Below are 19394 nucleotides of genomic sequence, written 5' to 3' on the forward strand. Positions count from 1 at the left end.
CACAGGGATTCTCCTATATGAATTGCTTGGTGATGGACGAGGCACATCTTCCAACAGAAACTCTTTCCATTCTCCAAGCATTTGAAGAGTTTCTACCCTGTGTTTATTGATGATAAGTGAAGCTCATATTTTGAACGAAGCTGTTTCCACACACCAAACAATGGAACATTTTTCCCTGCATATGAGTTGCTTGATGATGAATGAAGTTTATCTTCTTATCAAAACTCTTTCCAAACTCTAAACATATCTATGGTTTCGCCCTGTGTAGGTTATTTGATGGAGAGTGAGACGCATCTTCCGACAGAAGCTATTTCCACATTCTGAGCATTTACGGTTTTCTCCCTAATGTGAGCTGATGACGAGTGAGATTTGTTTCTGATTAAATCTCTCTTCACGCTCTAAACATTTAAAGGGTTTCTCCCTTGTGTGAGTTGCATGATGACAAATAGAGTTCATGTTCCTACTCATAATCTTTAATTTAAATGGCTTCTTCAGTGCGTGAGTTGCACAATAATTGAGACCTGATTGAAATTCTGTCCACATTCTAAATATTTAAATTAGCTGCATCTGCACTGGAGAAATAATCTGGTTTGACACTGCTTTAACTGTCATGGTTCAATGCTATTGAATTCTGGGAATTATAATTGAGACATATAGTCTTCACTGTCAGAGAGCTCTGGGCCTCCAGAAACTACAATTTCCAGAATTCCATTGCAATGAGCCATAGCAATTAAAGCAGTACCAAACTGCAATAATCCTAGTTTGAATGGACCATTATTTCTCCCTGTGTCAGTTATTTATTGAGAGACCTGTCTTCCAGGTGAAACTCTTTCCACATTCCAAGTATTTAAATGGCTTCTCTCCTATGTGAATTCTTTGATAATGAATGAGATTTGCCTTCTGACTGAAACTCTTTCCACATTCCAGGCATTTAAATGGTTTTTCTCCTGTATGAATCCTTTGATGATGAATGAGATTTGTCTTCTGATTGAAAAACTTTCCACACTCCAGGCATTTAAATGGCTTCTCTCCTGTATGAATTCTTTGATGACTAGAGAGCTGTTTCTTGAGACTGAATTTCTTTCCACATTCCAAACATTTAAAAGGCTGCTCTCCTGTATGACTTCTTTGATGACAAGTGAAATCTCCCTTGTGACGGAATTCCTTTCCACATTCTAAGCATTTAAATGGCTTTTCTCCTGTATGAATTCTTTGATGATGAGTGAGATCTATTTTCTGACTGAAACTTTTTCCACATTCTAGACATTTAAATGGTTTCTCTCCAGTATGAATTCTTTGATGACGAGTGAGATTTGTCTTGTGGCTGAATTTCTTTCCACATTCCAGGCATTTAAATGGTTTCTCTCCTGTATGAATTCTTTGGTGACCAGTGAGCTCTGTCTTCTGACTGAAACTCTTTCCACATGCTAAGCATTTAAATGGCTTTTCTCCTGTATGAATTCTTAGATGACAAATGAGATTTCCCTTCTGACTGAATTTCTTTCCACATTCCAGACATTTAAATGGTTTCTCTCCTGTATGAATTCTTTGATGACGAGTGAAATCTGTATTGAGAGTGAATTTCCTTCCACATTCTAAGCATTTCAATGGCTTTTCTCCTGTATGAATTCTTTGATGACAAGTGAGATTTCCCTTGTTATTGAATTTCTTTCCACATTCTAAGCATTTAAATGGTTTCTCTCCTGTATGACTTCTTTGATGGCAAGACAGACTGAAACTTTTTGCATATTTTCTTTTCTGCATGTGAATTCTTTCTACATGAATTCCCCTGTGAAGAGTAAAGCTTTCTTTACAACTGGGGTTCCTTACATTTTCAAGACAAATATATTTACCCTGTTCCTCCTCTTTCTGTCTTATTTCTTGGATCGAAATTCCACAGAAATCTCCAGTCTGAGAAGCACAAGCTTTATTCCCTTTCCTTTCCTGAATGTTGATTTTGCTTCCCTTCTCCTCTTGATGTCGAACTCTTTGTAGCAAAGACATCCTTGGATTTCTTACACGCTCTCTCTTTGGTCCATCACCGCCTGGCAAAGGGAGAAACAATTAAGGCACAGGCTAAGAAAAAAATGGAACTGGACTCAAATACATTATTGACATCACTTGCCCTACTTGGAGCACTGGATTTGAGGGTGCTAGGCTTTCGGCGTCTCTTTTGAGAGACCACCATCTCACAACAGTTTTGGTAAAAGCTGGTTGCCATATAGATTTGGTAACCATTATAGCTTATTAACTTTGTTAATACTGATGAGCACTATTATAACTGTTTCTTGTTTTACTGATATTGTAAACCTTGTGGGCAGGAGTCCTATGCTTTGTTTCACATGTAAACAGTTGTAGGAGGAATTTTGGCAACAGTTCCAATTAGAACTGTTTGATATAAGTCAGGTGGACTACTTGTGACTCTTGCTGGCTTGGAACTCCTGATGGGAGTGACAGCCCTACAATGTATGGAGATGCACATTCAATAAACAAAAAACCTTCCTTTTTCAGTGAGAACATACATACTGGATTGCAAAAGAGGGGTCCTTGTTGAGATGCAAATGGACTTTAAATTTCCTGGACTTTGAAAAAATTCCTATTGCCACATGGCCAGAATGAGGAGGAGCCTGCCTGCAATAGATATCCTCCCCAGCATAACATCTTTATTAAGGACTGAAACAACATGAGGCATCCGACTAACATCTCCAACTTCCCCCTCTCCTGTTTGGTCGGTAACATCTTGCCTGATGAAGAAGCCCATGGAACTTCAAAAGCTTACAACAAGTATATTGTGCATTTTGGTTGGCCAATAAAGGTATCACTGATGGAATTTTGTTGATTAAATGGCCAACACAGCTACCCCTGAATGTTATCTACTGAACAGATTAGGTTTGTTGGGATCAATGGAGAATCGGTCGCTTGCAACATTGTTCCTGTAGGGACTAGTTTAGCTCTTTGTCTTGAAATGCATTCTGTAAAGCTGATATATACATCTAACAATAATTATGTCAAATGAGATCCTGACAGATTTCAGAGAACTAAGCCCTGCTATCCAAGGACCTAATGCAGAAGATTGCACAACACTCATTCTCCTTTACTGTTCACCAGCACTTGCCTCCATACAGTTATTTAGGTTTAATATCTTTTCCCACGCAGGACTTGAACAATTAATTCTTCCACTCACTCACATCTTCTCTCCCTCTGGGATATTTCCCCTCTTTCAGCATCTTCAGATAATTCAATGGGAGGAGCTGGACTTGGTTACCCAGAGAAAGCAAGGAGGGAGAATCATAGAGTTGGAAGAGACCGCAAGGGCCATCTAGCCCAACCCCCTGCCATGCAGGAAATCCAAATCAAATCATCCCCGACAGATGGCCATCTAGCCTCTGTTTAAAGACCTCCAAGGAAGGAGACTCCACTACACTCCGAGGGAGTGTGTTCCACTGTCAGACAGCCCTTACTGTCAGGAAGTTCTTCCTAATGTTGAGGTGCAATCTCTTTTCTTGTAGCTTGCATCCATTGTTCCGCGTCCTAGTCTCTGGAGCAAGTGAAAACAAGTCAGCTCCCTCCTCAGTATGGCATCCCTTCAAGTATTTAAACAGGGCTATCATATCATCTCTTAACCTTCTCTTCTCCAGGCTAAACATCCCCAGCTCCTTAAGTTGTTCCTCATAGGACATGGTTTCTAGACCTTTCACCATTTTACTTGCCCTCCTTTGGACACGTTCCAGTTTTTCAACATCCTTTTTGAATTGTGGCGCCCAGAACCAGACACAATATTCCAGGTGGGAATAGAATAGAGTGGCACTATTACTTCTCTTGATCTAGATATGATACTTTTACTGATGCAGCCTAAAATTGCATTGGCCTTTTTAGCTGCCGCATCACACTGTTCACTCATGTTCAGCTTGTGGTCTACTTGGACTCCCAGATCCCTTTCACACATAGGCGGGGTACAGACGGGCAGGAGAAGACGTCTTGGAGGTGTATTCTGCTGAATACGGAGCCTCCAGACCGCCCGCCCCGGGGGCGTGGCTCAGGTCTTGGGGCTTCCACATGGGGGGCAGTGAAGACGCCTCACCTGGGGCCGTTTCTGACCCGCAGTTTCCAAACCGCCGCCTCACAGGATGCTGCAAAGAGAGAGGCAGCTTCTGCACAGGCGGCCAAAAACGGGGCTTTTTTTTTCTTTTGCCGGCTGGCGGATGCGCAACTGCGCAGCTGCGGCGCTCAGCAGCGGCGGCAGAAAGCCTATGTGCACATTTAAAGTGCCCAAGCCCCTTTAAAACTTTTTCCCCCGCCCTGCCCAAGAACAATGGTGGTCTCCTGCCAGCTGGTGATCAGCTGGTGTTGGCATCCTTGTCCACTTGCACGTTGCTAGTGTCACTAGCATCATGGATGCCTCCTCTCCTTTGGTCCCCGCGCTCTTGCTGAATCTGCAATGCACAGCCACAGCTGTCGCCACTGCCACCGCTGTCCCCCTGCCATCCCCATCACCTCCTTTGTACATATGTAAATATTTAAAGTTTTAGCGTTTTTTTATTGTTAGGTGAAAATGGCACAGGAATGTGTGTAGGGGTTCACTTTAAATTCCAAACTTTCCCCGATTCTAGCAGCGCATGCGTACATGTTGCTCTAGGGTTAGGGTTAGGGTTAGGGTTAGGAGCATTAAAATAGAGTGCAGCTGTGCTGCAGCTTCCACATCTGCATGGCATCTGATGCTCTAATTAGAGCCTCGGTGCAAACTGCGCATGTTCCAGGACCCCGACTCATTATGCGACGCAGCTGACTCGGAGCTTTTAAATGGGCAACTTAAATTAGCAGCGTAACAATTCTGGCGTACCGGTGCAGCAGCTTACAGACGGAGCTGCGCAATTGCGCAGTATACAGAAAAGAAGCGGGGAAAAGCAGCACCTTTTTAATGCCTCTTCTTCCCGCTTGGGGCGTGTGGGCGGCGTGTTCATGGCGCCATTCACGTAAGGGCCGTCTGAAGGCTCTACCTTCATGACGTCATGAACACCCCCCTTTTTGCCCGTCTGTATCCCGCCATAGTCTCATTCAGCCATCCTATATCTGTGCATTTTATTTTTCCTCCCTAAGTGCAGTACCTTGCATTTCTCCCTGTTGAAGTTCATTTTGTTAGCTGTGGCTAGGGTTGCCATAAGTCAGGACCTCCAAACCGGGACAAATGTAGGACAAATATAGGACAACATTTTCAAATGTAGGACACTTTTATAAAAATGGAGGGCACGAAAAAATGCTGGGTTTTAAAATATATATATAGGGTTAGATAGAAGGGGGGGTTAAATAAGGGAGTTTGAGAAAGGGGGGCTACAGAAGGAGGGCTAGATGGGGTACCTAGAGGGGGTTAGGGTTAGATAAAGAGGAGTAAGATAGAGAGGGGTTAGAGGGGGGCTTAGAAGGGACTTAAATAAGGGAGTTAGATAGAGGGGGTTAGAGAAGGCTTAGATAGAGGGGGGTTAGATGGACTTAAATTCTAAAGCACCAGAGTTGTTCTCTCTGCAGGGCTCTCAGACTACATACACACTGCAGAAATAACCCGGTCTGACAGTACTTTAACTGTCTTGGATCAAGGTTATGGAATTCTGGGAAATGTAGTTTGTTGTGGCTCCAGAGCAGAGCTCTGCTTGTTCAGTGCCAGGAGCTGATTTGCCTGTGTAGTTGGGCTATCTGTGAATTTCACAAACCACTCTGATTCCCAGTGATTGGGTGGTATATAAATAAATCCTATTATTATTATTATTATTATTATTATTATTATTAAATACGGGAGTTAGAGCAGTGGTTCCCAAACTGTCCTTTAAGAGATTTTGGACTTCAACTCCCAGAAGCCTCAGACATGTTACCCAATAGTCTGAGATTCTGGGAGCTGAAGTCCAAAATTACTTCAAGAGCACAGTTTGCAGATCACTGTGTTAGAGAGAGGGGGGAGTAGATAGAGAATCTTTCCTGGTATTGATGTCAGACTAACTGGACGATAATTGTTTGGATCCTCTTTTTCCCCTTTTTGAAGATGGGGACAACGTTTGCCCTCCTCCAGTCTGCTGGGACTTCTCTTGTTCTCCAGGAGTTCTCAAAGATTACTGGCAATAGCTCCAGTATTACCTTCTTGCAGTGGCCCCACCGTTTCCTTCCTCTTCCTTTTGCTGCGGACATATCCAAAACAGCCCTTTTTATTGTTCTTAACCTCTCTAGCAAGCCTGAGTTCATTCTGCGCTTTAGCTTTTCTGACTTTACACCTACATGTGCTTGCTATTTGTTTGAATTCCTCTTTGGCGATTTCCCCATTTTTCCACTTCTTGTACATATTCAGTTTAAAACTTAGCTCAGTTGAAAGTTCCTTAGTCATCCATCCTGGTTTCTTGAGACATCTCCTCTTTTTCTTTCTCACTGGAACTGTTTGGAATTGTGCCTTCAGTATCTCTCCTTTGAGAAACTCCCATCCATCCTGAACTCCCTTCTCTTTTACTATTTCTGACCATGGGATCACCTCCAGTATTTCTCTAAGTTTACCAACATCTGTTCTCCTAAAGTCTAGGATGCGTGTCTGACTCTGCCTGGCTTCTCCTTTCCACTGTATAACAAACTCCAGGAGAACAAGGTCACTTCCACCTAAGGATCCCACCACTTGCACTCCATTATCCAAATCATCCTTGTTGGTTAGGATCAGATCTAAAATAGCTGATCCCCTTGTTGTCTCTTCCACCTTTTGGACAATGAAATTGTCTCCAAGGCAAATGAGAAATTTGCTAGCCCTGGAGGATTTGGCTGAGTTTGACTTCCAGCAAATATCAGGATAGTTGAAGTCGCCCATCACTACTACATCTCTCTTTTCTGAATGTGTGGTTATCTGTTCTAGAAAGACATCATCCAATTCCTCAGTCTGAGTTGGGGGTTTATAGCAAGACTCCCACAATAATGTCCTTGTTGTTTCCTTCCCCTTTAATTCTTATCCAGATGCTCTTGGCTTCCGGGATTGATGTCCTGGATCTCTTCACTGGTGTAAATATCTCTGACATATAGTGCTATTCCTCCTTCTTTTCCTGTTTGGCCTATTTCTCTTAAAAAGGTTATTTCCTCAGCCAGGAAAAGAAAATTTCCATCACTGCTCTCTTGTTTGCCTGTAAACAATCCCAGCAATTCCATATTTTACAGGTAACTGAATGTAGTCATAGTGGAAGATACTGGACGTAAACCAGATACCCTTGGGAAGTGATTCCCCACCCAATGGGCAAACTCAGCGGAACATATAATCCTGGTATAAGCAATCAAACCTGAGAAAGGTAACAGGGGAAACCCTCATTCAAAGAGGCTACAGAAAGGAGCCCTATGTGCTGAAGTAAGAGGAAAATTTGATGCGGTGGGAATATTTCAGGAGGGATGAGAATCAGAGGCCCAGTCCTGCTGCCAATGGTTGGTTTATCCTCAGGGGAAAATCCCTGACCAGCTCATCTTCCATCTGGGCTGCGGCCCAAGGGACTCCCTGCTGCCCCGGAGGACGGCGCTACCTTTTTCCACCTGGCAGCGGCCCGGTGAGGACTCTTTGTTGCCACCGCGGCGGCGTTTTTGAAAGGGGAGGGGCCAGGTGAGAGCGGCCCCTCATAAGCTGTCTCGTCGGCCTCCCCGGAGATGACGCCGCCCGCCCCGCCCGCCCGCCCGCTTCCATCTGGGCTGCGGCCCAAGGGACTCTCCTTTACCCCTATACCATCGGGGAGGAGCGCCAAGGACAATTGCCTGGCGCCGCCATTGCGGCCTTTTTGGAGGGAGGGAATTTGAGAGGGGGGGGTGCAGGTTTTATTGTCAGGGGATCGTTTTTCTGCATTGTATTATATTGTTTTTTCTGCATTGTATTATGTACTGTAATTTTACATTGTTGGCATTGTATGGTATTGTGTACTGTTTTTCCCTGTGCATTGTTTGCTTTGTATTCTGAGATTCTGTTGTAAGCCGCCTTGATCACATCCCTGTGGAAAGGCGGGGTATAAATAAAACTAATAATAATAATAATAATCTTGTAGAAAGTGACTCAGCTTGTAGAAATACAGCATGAGGGTAGGAAGAGGCTACAGGAATTCAGGAGCACCAGCAAAGGGATTGGATCAGCCAGGAGAAGAGGGATCCTCACACAGAGAGGCCAGGATTGCCAAATTCTCCTCCATGACTTCCCTGTGCAGGGCTCTTTGGTCCAGGTTCAGCAAGGCCCACTCTTCCCCAGACACAGGGGAAAGACACAGCCACCTCCTCAAAAGTCACTTGGGAGAAGAAATAGTATCTGTGAGCCAAAATTACTAACCCAATCAGAACATAAAACTCTAACTTGGATTTCTCCCAGTTTAGTTTAGTTTAAAATGCCATGCTGGGCAGGTCTGATGGAAGGAAAGAAGAAGACAGAAAAAGAGAAGAAGAGGGGACATGATAATTCTTTCTGGCTCTCCAGAGTTCCTGCACCCTATCCAGGGGTAACATTAGGGGGTGCCGGGGTGCAGATTTGTACCAGGTGACACACTAAAGAGGGGGTGACACTACTGCTCCCCAGACATCTGCCTTTACTTAGAAACAGCTTGTATTTACATGCGTCCCTTTAAAACACTGAAGAGATGGTGTGGGAAGAGGGCAAAGTCCAAGAGCAGGAGAAAGTACAGGCCATATGTTTTACAAAATAAATTTTAACTTTTAAACAATTTTTTTTATTTTTAAACAATTTTTTAATTTTTTGAATCCTTTTAAAAAAATCACATGTTATCACCACCAAGTGCTACAGATGGGAGATTGGAACCCTCAATTCTATTCATTCAGATTCTATTCAAGAATCTTGAAATCAGTGACCGATTATTTGGTAACATGGCATGGTTTTTAGATGATGATGATGATGATTTAAAAACAAGCTCTCCAGCCAAGATTTCAGGGCAGTGAAAAAGGAATTCAATTTAAATCGCTTTTTAAAATATATATATATATAGCAATAGTGTGGAAATGACAGTTTAAAGCAAGTGAAAGCAGTTCACAGTATGTAGAAATTTTATGACTCCATAAAGCTGTATGACTTGAAAACCCCATTTAGAACTAATTCAAATCTAAAATTTAATTGACATAAAATTTAAATTCAATCCAGAAAAGACCTTTGCTAAAATCCTTGAGTGGGGGTTGACTTTGCTCTACTCTTCCCCCTTGGATGCACACTCACAAAATCTCTTCATTGCACAGTTGTGGAGGAGAGAGGAAAAGAATGGATTTCTCTCAAGGGTGCCCCTCTTTCCTTCATCTATGGGACAAGGAGGGATGACCACACTTGTCCTCTCCTTCCCCCCCCCCCCCCCATTCCTGCTCCCGCTTTGTAGGTTAGCCTTCTCTGTCAGAGAGCTCTGGGATTACAAATTACAGTTTCCAGAATTCCATAGCAATGACCCACAGCAGTTAAAGCGCTGTCAAACTGCACTAATTCTACAATGGAGGTGCAGCCATAGTTTCTCCCCTGTGTGGGGTAACCTGATGGAGAGACCTGTCTTCTGGCTGATACTCTTTCCACAGTCCAAGTATTTAAGTGGCTTTTATCCTCTATGAATTTCCTGATGATGAATAAAACATCTCTTCTCACTGAAATTCTTTCCTCATTCCAGGCATTTAAATCTTCTCTCTTGTATGAATTCAATCAATCTTTATTGCTTTTGGACAATGGCTATTGAAAATACCAAAACAATAAAACAAAAAACAATAAATTCCCATAAAATCGATATACAATGAATTTCATCAAATAACAGAAGTTTAACATTCACAATTATGGGTAACTGATGTGACATAAATATGTTAACATTCACAGATAAACACTTTTAGATCAAATTATCCCGGTTACAGGGAACAGCTATCTCTGCTATGTATTTCTTCGTCTTGTATGAATTGTTTGATGACGAGTGAAACTTTTCTTCCTATTAAATTTCTTTCCACATTCCAGGCATTCACACGGCTTCTCTCCTGTATGTACTCTTTGATGACAAATGAGATCACTTTTCCAAATGAATTCCTTTACACATTCCAGGCATTTAAATGGCTTCTCTCCTGTATGAATTCTTTGATGACAAGTGAGATTTGTCTTTCGACTGAATTCCTTTCCACATTCTAAGCATTTAAATGGCTTCTCTCCTGTATGAACTCTTTGATGACAAGTGAGATGTGCCTTCTGACTGAAACTCTTTCCACATTCCAGGCACTTAAATGGCTTTTCTCCTGTATGAATTCTTTCATGACAAGCGAGATATTTCTTGTGACTGAATTCCTTTCCACATTCTAAGCATTTAAATGGCTTCTCTCCTGTATGAATTCTTTGATGACAAGTGAGATGTGCCTTCTGACTGAAGCTCTTGTCACATTCCAGGCATTTAAATGGCTTCCCTACTGTATGAATTCTTTGATGACGAGTGAGATCTCTCTTCCAACTGAATACATTTCCACATGCTAAGCATTTAAATGGCTTCTCTCCATTTGTATGATTTGTTTGATGCCGAGTAAAATGTGTGTTCTGGCTATAACTCTTTCCACATTCCAGGCATTTAAATGGCTTCTCTCCTATATGAATTCTTTGATGACAAGTGAGATTTGCCTTTCTACTAAAACTGTTTCCATATCCCACACATTTAATTTGTATTTTTCTGGTGTGAGCTACTTTATCACTGGATAAGTATATCTTCCTATTTCCTGTAACAGGGCTTTGATGTGACCTCCCTCTTAAAATCTTTCCACACCCCGAGAACTCACTTTTTCTTTTTTCTGTATGAATTCTTTCTACATGAACTCCCCAGTGAAGGGCAAGGCTTTCTTTACAACTGGGGTTCCTCCCACATTCAAGACAAATACATTTACTCTGTTCTTCTCCATTCTGTCTTTTTTCCTCAATGAAACCTCCACAGAAATCTTCAGCCTGACATACAGAAGCTTTATTCACCGTCTTTTTTTCAGTGTCGATTTTATTTCCCTTCTCTTTCTTCTGTTGATGTTGTAATATGAGACGCTGTGCTCTTTCCTCTAAATACATCCTTAGTTCGCTTACATTCTCTCTCTCTTGTCCATCACAGTCTAGCAAAGAGAGAAACAATTTAGCTACAGGCCAAGAGAAGATCAAGCATGGATGAAAGGTTTTATTTACATCAATGTATCCCAGTTGGAGCAGGGGATTTGAGGCAGGTGGGCCTCCAGTGTCTCTCCTGAGAGACCACTAGCTCAAACCAGCACCTCTTCACAATTTTGGAAAACGCCGATTGCTATATAGATTTGACAACTTTGATATCTTATTAATTTTGTTAAAATTAACACTTTTTTTTTGTTCTGTTGAGATTGTAAGCCTTGTGGGCAGAAACCCTTTGCTTTGTTTCTTATACAGTTGGCCCTTCTTATACATGGATTTTTTATACACGGATTTAAGCATACACAGTTTGAAAATGTTCCAAAAAAGTATAAATTTACCTTGATTTTCCATTTTTTATAAGGGACACCATTTTGCTATGTCATTATATTTAATGGGACTTGAGCATACACGGATTTTGTTATACACGGGGGATCTTGGAACCAAACCCCAGCGTATAACAAGGGTCCACTGTATAAACAGTTGCAGGAGCATTTTTGTCAATAAAGCCAGATAAAACTATTTACAGAAAGCTAGGTGGGCTATGTGTGACTCTTTGTGGCCCGTGACTCCAAAAGTGCACCTTCTCCCAACCAGTAGGAGTGACAGTCCTACAACATGTAGATGTGCATATTAGGTAAAGAAAAAAACTGCCTTTATCAGTGAGAACACAGGAAAAAAAGAAACAGAAGAGAGCTAGTCATCTGCAGAATAGATTAAGCTAATAGGATCAATGGAAAATCAGTGATTTGCAACTATGTGCCTGTGGGCACAGTAGCTCAGCGGTTTGTCTTGAAACACACTGTGTAAAGTTGATATATCAATTTAACAATAATTATATCTAATGAGATCTTGACCGATTTCAGAGGGCTAAGCCACTGGTTGTTTTATCCTCAGGAGCACATCCCTAGCCAGCCCAACTGTTAGAAAGTGACTCAGCTTTCAGCAATACAGCATGAGGGCATGAAGAGACTACAGGAATTCAGGAGCACCAGCAAAGAGATTGGATCACCCAAGAGAAATTAGGAGCCTCACCCAGAGAGACCAGGATTGCCAAATTTTCCTCCATGACTTCACTGTGAAGGGCCCTTTGGTGCGGATCCAGCAAGGCCCACTCTTCCTCACTGAAAGACAGAATCACCTCCTCAAAAGTTACCTAGGAGAAGAAATAGTATCTGTGAGCCAAAATTATTAACCCAGTCAGAGTAGAAAACTGTATAACTTGGGTTTTTCGCAGTTTAGTTTTGCTAAAAATGCCATGCTTGGCAAGTCTGATAGATGGACAGAAGAAGTCAAAAAATGTTTCATGTCTCCAGAACAAAAAGCCTTGTTAAATCAACCAATCTCAACTCCAGAGGTACTTCAGGCTATTAAGAGTAGTAAACCAAACAGTGCCCCTGGTCCGTATGGTTTCCCCTCACGGTATTGTAAGACCTTCCAGCTAAAGCTGCTGGAGCCTCTAAAAAATATGATGAATAACTTGAAACAAAACCATTTCCCCCCCACCTGGAAAGAAGCATTGATCCCTAAGGAAGAGAGAGATGCAACCCAAGTGAAGAACTATAGACCAATCTCTCTTTTAAATAATGATTACAAACTCTTCGTGAACATTCTAGCAGATAGATTAAAAAAAAGTCATCCCATCTGTTATTCACAAAGACCAAAGAGGCTTCATACCTAAAAGATATATTAGAGATAATATTAGACACTTTGTCAATTTGATTGAATATCATGAAGTAAATATTAATAAGAAATTTGCTGCTTTCTTCTTTGATATAGAGAAAGCGTTTGATAATGTCTCTTGGAACTTGTTAAAATATGTGATGAAGAAATTTGACTTAGGGGAAAGATATTATCACTGGGTTGAAGCAATATATCAAAAACAATATGCTAGACTACTCCTTAATGGGGAAAAATCAGAGGTATTAAATATTGCCCTCTTGCCCCGCTACTTTTTGTACTGGTAATGGAAGTGTTATTGCAAAACGTAAGAAACAATCAAAGTATTAAGGGAATCCAGGTTAAAGAGGCAGAATACAAAACGAGAGCATTTGCAGACGATCTAGTGGTGACCATTAGTGATCCAATTAATGACTCACAAGAAATGATAAGGGAATTCAAGAGTTTTGAAATGATATCTGGATTGAAAATAAATAAAGAGAAGACTGCAATAATAACAAAAAATATGCCCTCTTCTGAGATAAGAAAGTTGGAATGAACCACGGGATTTAGGTTAACTTCAAAATTTAAATAAGTCCAAATTTGGACATATTTGTTAATAATTATGAGAAACTCTGGCACTCTGAAAAAAGATTTAGAAAAATGGAAAGATTTACATTTGTCCTTGCTGGGAAGGATTTCAGTAATTAAGATGAATGTGTTACCTAAATTCATATTCTTATTTCAGTCAATACAAATCATTACAAACAACAAACCATTTAAGACTTAGCAACAAGGGTTATCAAAATTTATTTGGAAAGGCAAAAAGCCAAGAGTAAAGATGAAATACCTCCAGGACGAAACAGAAAGAGGAGGTCTTGCCATGCCAAAACTCAGAATTTACTTTGAAGCGACTTGTTTTTCATGGTTAAAGGATTGGATAGTGTTAAAAGATGAAGATGTATTGAACTTAGAGAATGTTAACCTGAGATTTGGATGGCATGCATACCTCTTTTATAATAAAGAATTAGTTAACCGAGACTTTAATAACCACTTCATAAGATGACCATTGTTAAGAGTCTGGAAAAAGTATAAGAGATTAATCTGTACGAAGATTCCTCTTTGGACCTCCCCCCACGAGGCCTTCTTTAAATATAACCCTCGAAAAGAAAACTGCCTTCAATATAAAGACTTAATTATCTTACTCAATAACTCTTATGAGCTTAAGTCCTGGGAATATCTGACAAACCAAGGGTATGACATATTGTGGTTTTTTTACAGGCAAATACGTGAACGCTTCCTTGTGGATAAAAAACAATGGGGCATAGGCAAAACAGATTCTGAACTAGAACAAGAATTATTATTAGACAAAGAGGCCTTTATCTCAAGATTGTACAAATGTTTGCTTACTTACCATATGGAAGAAGATATAATTAAGGACAACATGATAAAATGGTCCAGAAATTTTGGCTTTGCTGTTATGTTAGACCAATGGGAATTTACTTGGAAAAAAAGGCTAAAATACACTTGCAGCCAAAGTATTTAAAAAAGCTATTATAAAATCTTCTTCTGATGGTACTTGACCCAGGAAAGAATTAGACAAATGTATAATAACGGTAATAATCTCTGCTGGAAGTGTGAAAAAGTTCAGGGCTTGCTTTATCATATGTGGTGGACATGTGAAAGGGCAATACAATTCTGGAAGACGATATACTTTGAAGTTAAAAGAATTCTTGATATAAAACTTAAATTCTCCCCTGAGGTATTCTTTCTTAATGTAATTGATTTAGATCTGGAAAAAAAATATGGCAAAATTATTTTCTATATGTTATCAGCTGCAAGAATAATATATGCTCGGAACTGGAAGGCTAAGAAAATCCCCCTCAAAGAAGAATGGATCTTAAACTCTTAGACACGATGGAGATGGATAAGCTCTCAAGAGATCTTCGAAATGAAACATCCAACACTTATAAAGAAGACTGGATTGATGTTATTAATTTTCTTAGAAAAGAATGGGGGAGAAATGCTGTAATGGGAATAGAATCTTTATAAACCTTTTCTGTTTTGATATCATTGTCAGATTGGGGGGGGGGGGGGATATTAGACATGCTCCAACGTCAGCTTTGTTTATCTTTAAAGTGGAGCTTCTCTGTTTACCCAGTAACAAAGGCTGTATAGAACTTACAAGATGTTAAAATTTATATATATATATACTTTATTTGCCTAAAGGGTATTGTGCTGTTTAAGAGTTAGGCCCATTACAGATGGGCATAAAAGTACACGCTCTGCGCATACTAGGGTTAGAAAGGGGCGTCCTTTCCGGACGCCCCTAACCCTAGCATGCACAGAGCGCACACAAAATGGCAGCGCCCTATGCACACGGGCGCCGCCATTATGATGTTACAAATGCGCCGCCTCCAAACGAGGCAGCGCGGACGTGACGTCGACATGCCGCATGAGGGAGCCTAGATCGCCCTTTCCGCAGCACAAGAAGGAGCTCCAAAACAGAGCTCCTTCTTAGGTTTGCCTCGCTGGCGCAGCCTTCACATGACTGCGCCAGCGACACAGAGGAGAAAGGGGCCAAGCAGCCCCTTTCTCCTCCTCCCCGCCGCCGCCGAGTGTCCTTGGGGCTTGAAGCCCCAAGGACACCCCTTTCCAGGCCGCCGGGAAGCGGCCTTTTGCTGCTTCCCTGCAGCCTGGAAAACAGCGGATCGGGGCCTCGGAGGCTGCCGTTGTAGCAGCTGAGGCCCGGATACAGTGGGGAAAGGGGCGGGTGCAGGCTGCCCCAAATGGGCAGTCTGTAACCCGCCTTACATGATCAAAAATGGACTGTTAGCTAGGAAATAACAAGGGAATAAGGTATGTATATACTTAGTGTACTAAACATCTTAAACATGGAAACTGAATATTATTTTATATGTTTTTATTTGTAAAAATCTGAATAAATATTATTTTAAAAAATCACGTTATCAAATTTTAATTTTAACCACATGAAACTACATACATGAAAATACATTTAGCTTGTGCATATGATATTGTAATTTAGAAGCATAATTTTAATTTTGGTAGTTGTTTATGTTACAACTCTTACCAATACATTCAGTGATATATGGGAATTCTGATTTATGAGGAACATTTGTACAAAAAACAGTACTGAGGATTCTGTATGGTGTGGTGTGGGAGGAGGTCAATGGAAAGGTGACACCAAATGCTACCAGTTACACGTTACACCCAGTGATGCCAACCCTAGTGATGCCACTGCCCCTACCTGATCCAGGTTCTCAGAAGCTGTTCTGAGAGCATCAGAATTAAGAGCTGAGTCAGTAGTTCTTGGCCCTGGCAGTCTTCTATCTCCTGGGAGGGACACAAAAGGCAAAAGTGAACCTTCTTTACCACTCTCTCAGTTACTGATCTGGGTCTTTCCAAATTCAGTCCAATAAACCAAAAGCCAGACATTTCAGATGTTTACTAACCATGAGGGTGATATCCTCAGCCACTGAAGTTTTTAATAAAAAAACAAATTTTGAATTGGCATAAAAATCAGTGCTTGGAGGCAATCCAGTATCAGTATTTGGAGACAATCTCTTCCACTATCAAACAACAAATGGAAGTTCTTCCCAATGTTTAGGTGAAATCTCTTTTCTTCTCACTTGAATCCACTGGCTCACGTTGTAGCCTTTGGAGCAACAACAACAAAAACTAGCTCTAGCTTCTACATGTAATTTTTTCAGATACTTAATGATAGCTATCATGTCACCTCTCTTATCCAACCTAAACATACTCAGCTCCCTCAGTCATTTATCATAGGGCTTGGTTTTCAGACTTTTGAACATCTGGGTCACCATTCTCTTGACCAGCTTGTCAATATCCTTTTTGAACTGTAGTGTCGAGAACTAGACACAGGATTCTCTCTATGTCCGTCAACCTTTGAATTCAGACTGGAAATGCATTGGCATCCAGTGCAATTTGTTTAATGTTGCGTGGGATGTATAAAAGTTCCAGGCAATAACCTAACGGCTGCATTTTGCACTAATGAAACCTTCTCGGATGTCTTGAAGGACAGCTCTACACAGTGCATATCAATCAATGAACTGGAAAGTTATCAGTGATCTAATCAAGAGTAATGTGGGTCCTTGGGGGTCCCACCCCACTAAGAACTACTAATCCAGACATTAAACTGTGGGAAGGATACGATGGAACACTGTGGCACCCCACAGCTTAATAGCAAAAGGGATGAGCAGGCGTCTGCAAATGATACTGTGCTGTACATGGGGTACTTGCAAAAAGGTTGGGAATCAAAGAACACTTTCCTCAGGAGATGACATCTGTTTGTGTGATGCATCTGTATTGATTGCCCTGCCATTTTCACACATCTCTGGCCCTTCTTGGTCCTGGAAAAAATCCACTCAGACTCCTGAAAAACTGCCTCAGAACACCTTTGTTTCTATCAATATGCCCGTTATGTGCAGTCCCAATTGGTCTAGACTGACTTCAGACAGACACCCAATTCGTTTCTCCCTTGGCTTGTCAGGTTCCAGGCTGCGTGCTAAGACAGACTAATCCACTGCATCCCCTGACCACAGGGGGGGAGTGTCTTTGAGTGGAAGCTGATTTCCCTTTGCAGTTATAAATAAAATTAAACTAATTTGGCATCTGCTGTCTTGAATGCTTTCGTCTGGAACCACTATACATAGACTAAACCCCAGCTTTCAAAACGTCACCTTAAGCCCTCTCCCTACGTCCTAGCGAACCAAATTAATTCCCCCACTAAATATAATTGTGTATAGCTATATTGAGGAGAGGAGACCAAAGCGAAGAAATCCCTCCTCCATGCTTATTACCCAATGAGATGGCCTTTCCTGAGCCCTTCTGTAGGAACTGCATGGACTGCGATCTCTGTCTGGAGTCTAAAGACACTTTGTCTGCCTCCTGGATTTCAGTGGCCTTTCCTCCCAATAGCTCCTGGGACAAAAAAGAGTATTAAGGATTAGAAAGGGAGGGATGAGAAAAGAAAGAGGGCTACGAGGAAGGAGGATATATCTTATAATGACGATTTACAGGAAACATTGGTCAGTGAACTAGAAGGGATTTATTTTTCAAATGATATTTCTAAGGTCCCAGCCTGAAAGGCTCTCACCTGCTGCTTTTGCTGCTGCCTCTGCTCCTCTGCCTGGCTCAGGAGGAAGCCTTCGGCCAGGGCCACCGCCTGGGAACTGGTCTCTGCCCCACATTCCTTGACCCAGCTGGCCATCTCTGGGGGAAGGACAGCCAGGAACTGCTCCAGGATCACCAGGTCCAGCATCTGACTCTTGGTGTGCCTTTCTGGCTTCAGCCACTGATGGCAAAGACTGGAGAGTCGGCTGCAAATCCCTCGGGGGCCCTCAGCCTCCTCATAGCAAAACTGCCTGAAGGACTGGCATTGACCCTCTGGACAGAGCGGCTTCTCCTCCTGATCCTCCTCCTTCATGGCTCCTCTTTCCCTGAACTCTCCTCTGCTCCGCTTTTTTGATTCGGGGCCAGCTGAGTCTTCCTTTTCCAGATTTTGAGTGGGGCTCCTAGGGAAGAACAACAACAATCATAAGAAGAAAAACAAAGACCCCTCTCTGGATGCCTGGATGCCAGTCCTGCCCTGGAAGAAGGGAAGGAGAGAGACCCCTCTCTGGATGCCAGTCCTCCCATGGAAGAAGGGAAGGAGAGAGACCCCTCTCTGGATGCCAGTCCTCCCATGGAAGAAGGGAAGGAGAGAGACCCCTCTCTGGATGCCAGTCCTCCCATGGAAGAAGGGAAGGAGAGAGACCCCTCTCTGGATGCCAGTCCTCCCATGGAAGGAGAGGAGAGGAGAGGAGGGCAGCCTGGGCTTCCAGGGAGAAAGCTAAGGGCAGAAGGGAGAGAGAGGGAGGCCTAGAGAGGCAGGAAGTGGGGGAAGGAACAGGAGGAAGCCCAGCCCTTTCCTCAAGCTTGGCCTTTTGGACTTCAGCTCCCAGAATCCCTGAACATTTGGGAAAGCTGGCTGACGCTTCTGGGAGTTGAAGTCCAAAACCTTAGGAGTGCCTTTGGAGGGAAGAGGAGGAAGAGGAAGGCTGGTGTCCCAAGGGAAGGAGGCTGGGGGGCCTTCAGAGGGAGTCATTGGGAGGAGGAGGAGGAGGAAGGCTGGAGTCCCAAGGGAGGGAGGCTGGGGGGCCTTGAGAGGAAGTCATTGGGAGGAGGAGGAGGAGGAAGGCTGGAGTCCCAAGGGAAGGAGGCTGGGGGGCCTTGAGAGGAAGTCATTGGGAGGAGGAGGAGGAAGGCTGGAGTCCCAAGGGAGGGAGGCTGGGGGGCCTTGAGAGGAAGTCATTGGGAGGAGGAGGAGGAAGGCTGGAGTCCCAAGGGAAGGAGGCTGGGGGGCCTTCAGAGGGAGTCATTGGGAGGAGGAGGAGGAGGAAGGCTGGAGTCCCAAGGGAGGGAGGCTGGGGGGCCTTGAGAGGAAGTCATTGGGAGGAGGAGGAGGAGGAAGGCTGGAGTCCCAAGGGAAGGAGGCTGGGGGGCCTTGAGAGGAAGTCATTGGGAGGAGGAGGAGGAAGGCTGGAGTCCCAAGGGAGGGAGGCTGGGGGGCCTTGAGAGGAAG

At 42.7% G+C, this 19394-nt stretch overlaps 1 protein-coding gene across 1 annotated transcript; it reads right to left on the reverse strand.

Moving 5' to 3' along the window:
- Window positions 1-759: 759 nt before the first annotated feature.
- LOC149320576 (uncharacterized) lies at window positions 760-18298 on the reverse strand. Its single transcript, XM_089500000.1, has 7 exons — window positions 17928-18298; window positions 17632-17752; window positions 16059-16144; window positions 12167-12287; window positions 9888-11085; window positions 2131-2210; window positions 760-2045 (listed from the first exon to the last, which is right to left on the reverse strand). Exons 1-7 carry the CDS (start codon window positions 18255-18257, stop codon window positions 790-792), a joined length of 3192 nt encoding a protein of 1063 aa, XP_089356126.1. The 5' UTR covers window positions 18258-18298; the 3' UTR covers window positions 760-789.
- Window positions 18299-19394: the final 1096 nt, after the last annotated feature.

This window comes from Sceloporus occidentalis, unplaced genomic scaffold (assembly GCF_023333645.1).
Source record: "Sceloporus occidentalis isolate IW3139 unplaced genomic scaffold, rSceOcc1.0.p SCAF_1, whole genome shotgun sequence".
NCBI lineage: Eukaryota > Metazoa > Chordata > Lepidosauria > Squamata > Phrynosomatidae > Sceloporus > Sceloporus occidentalis.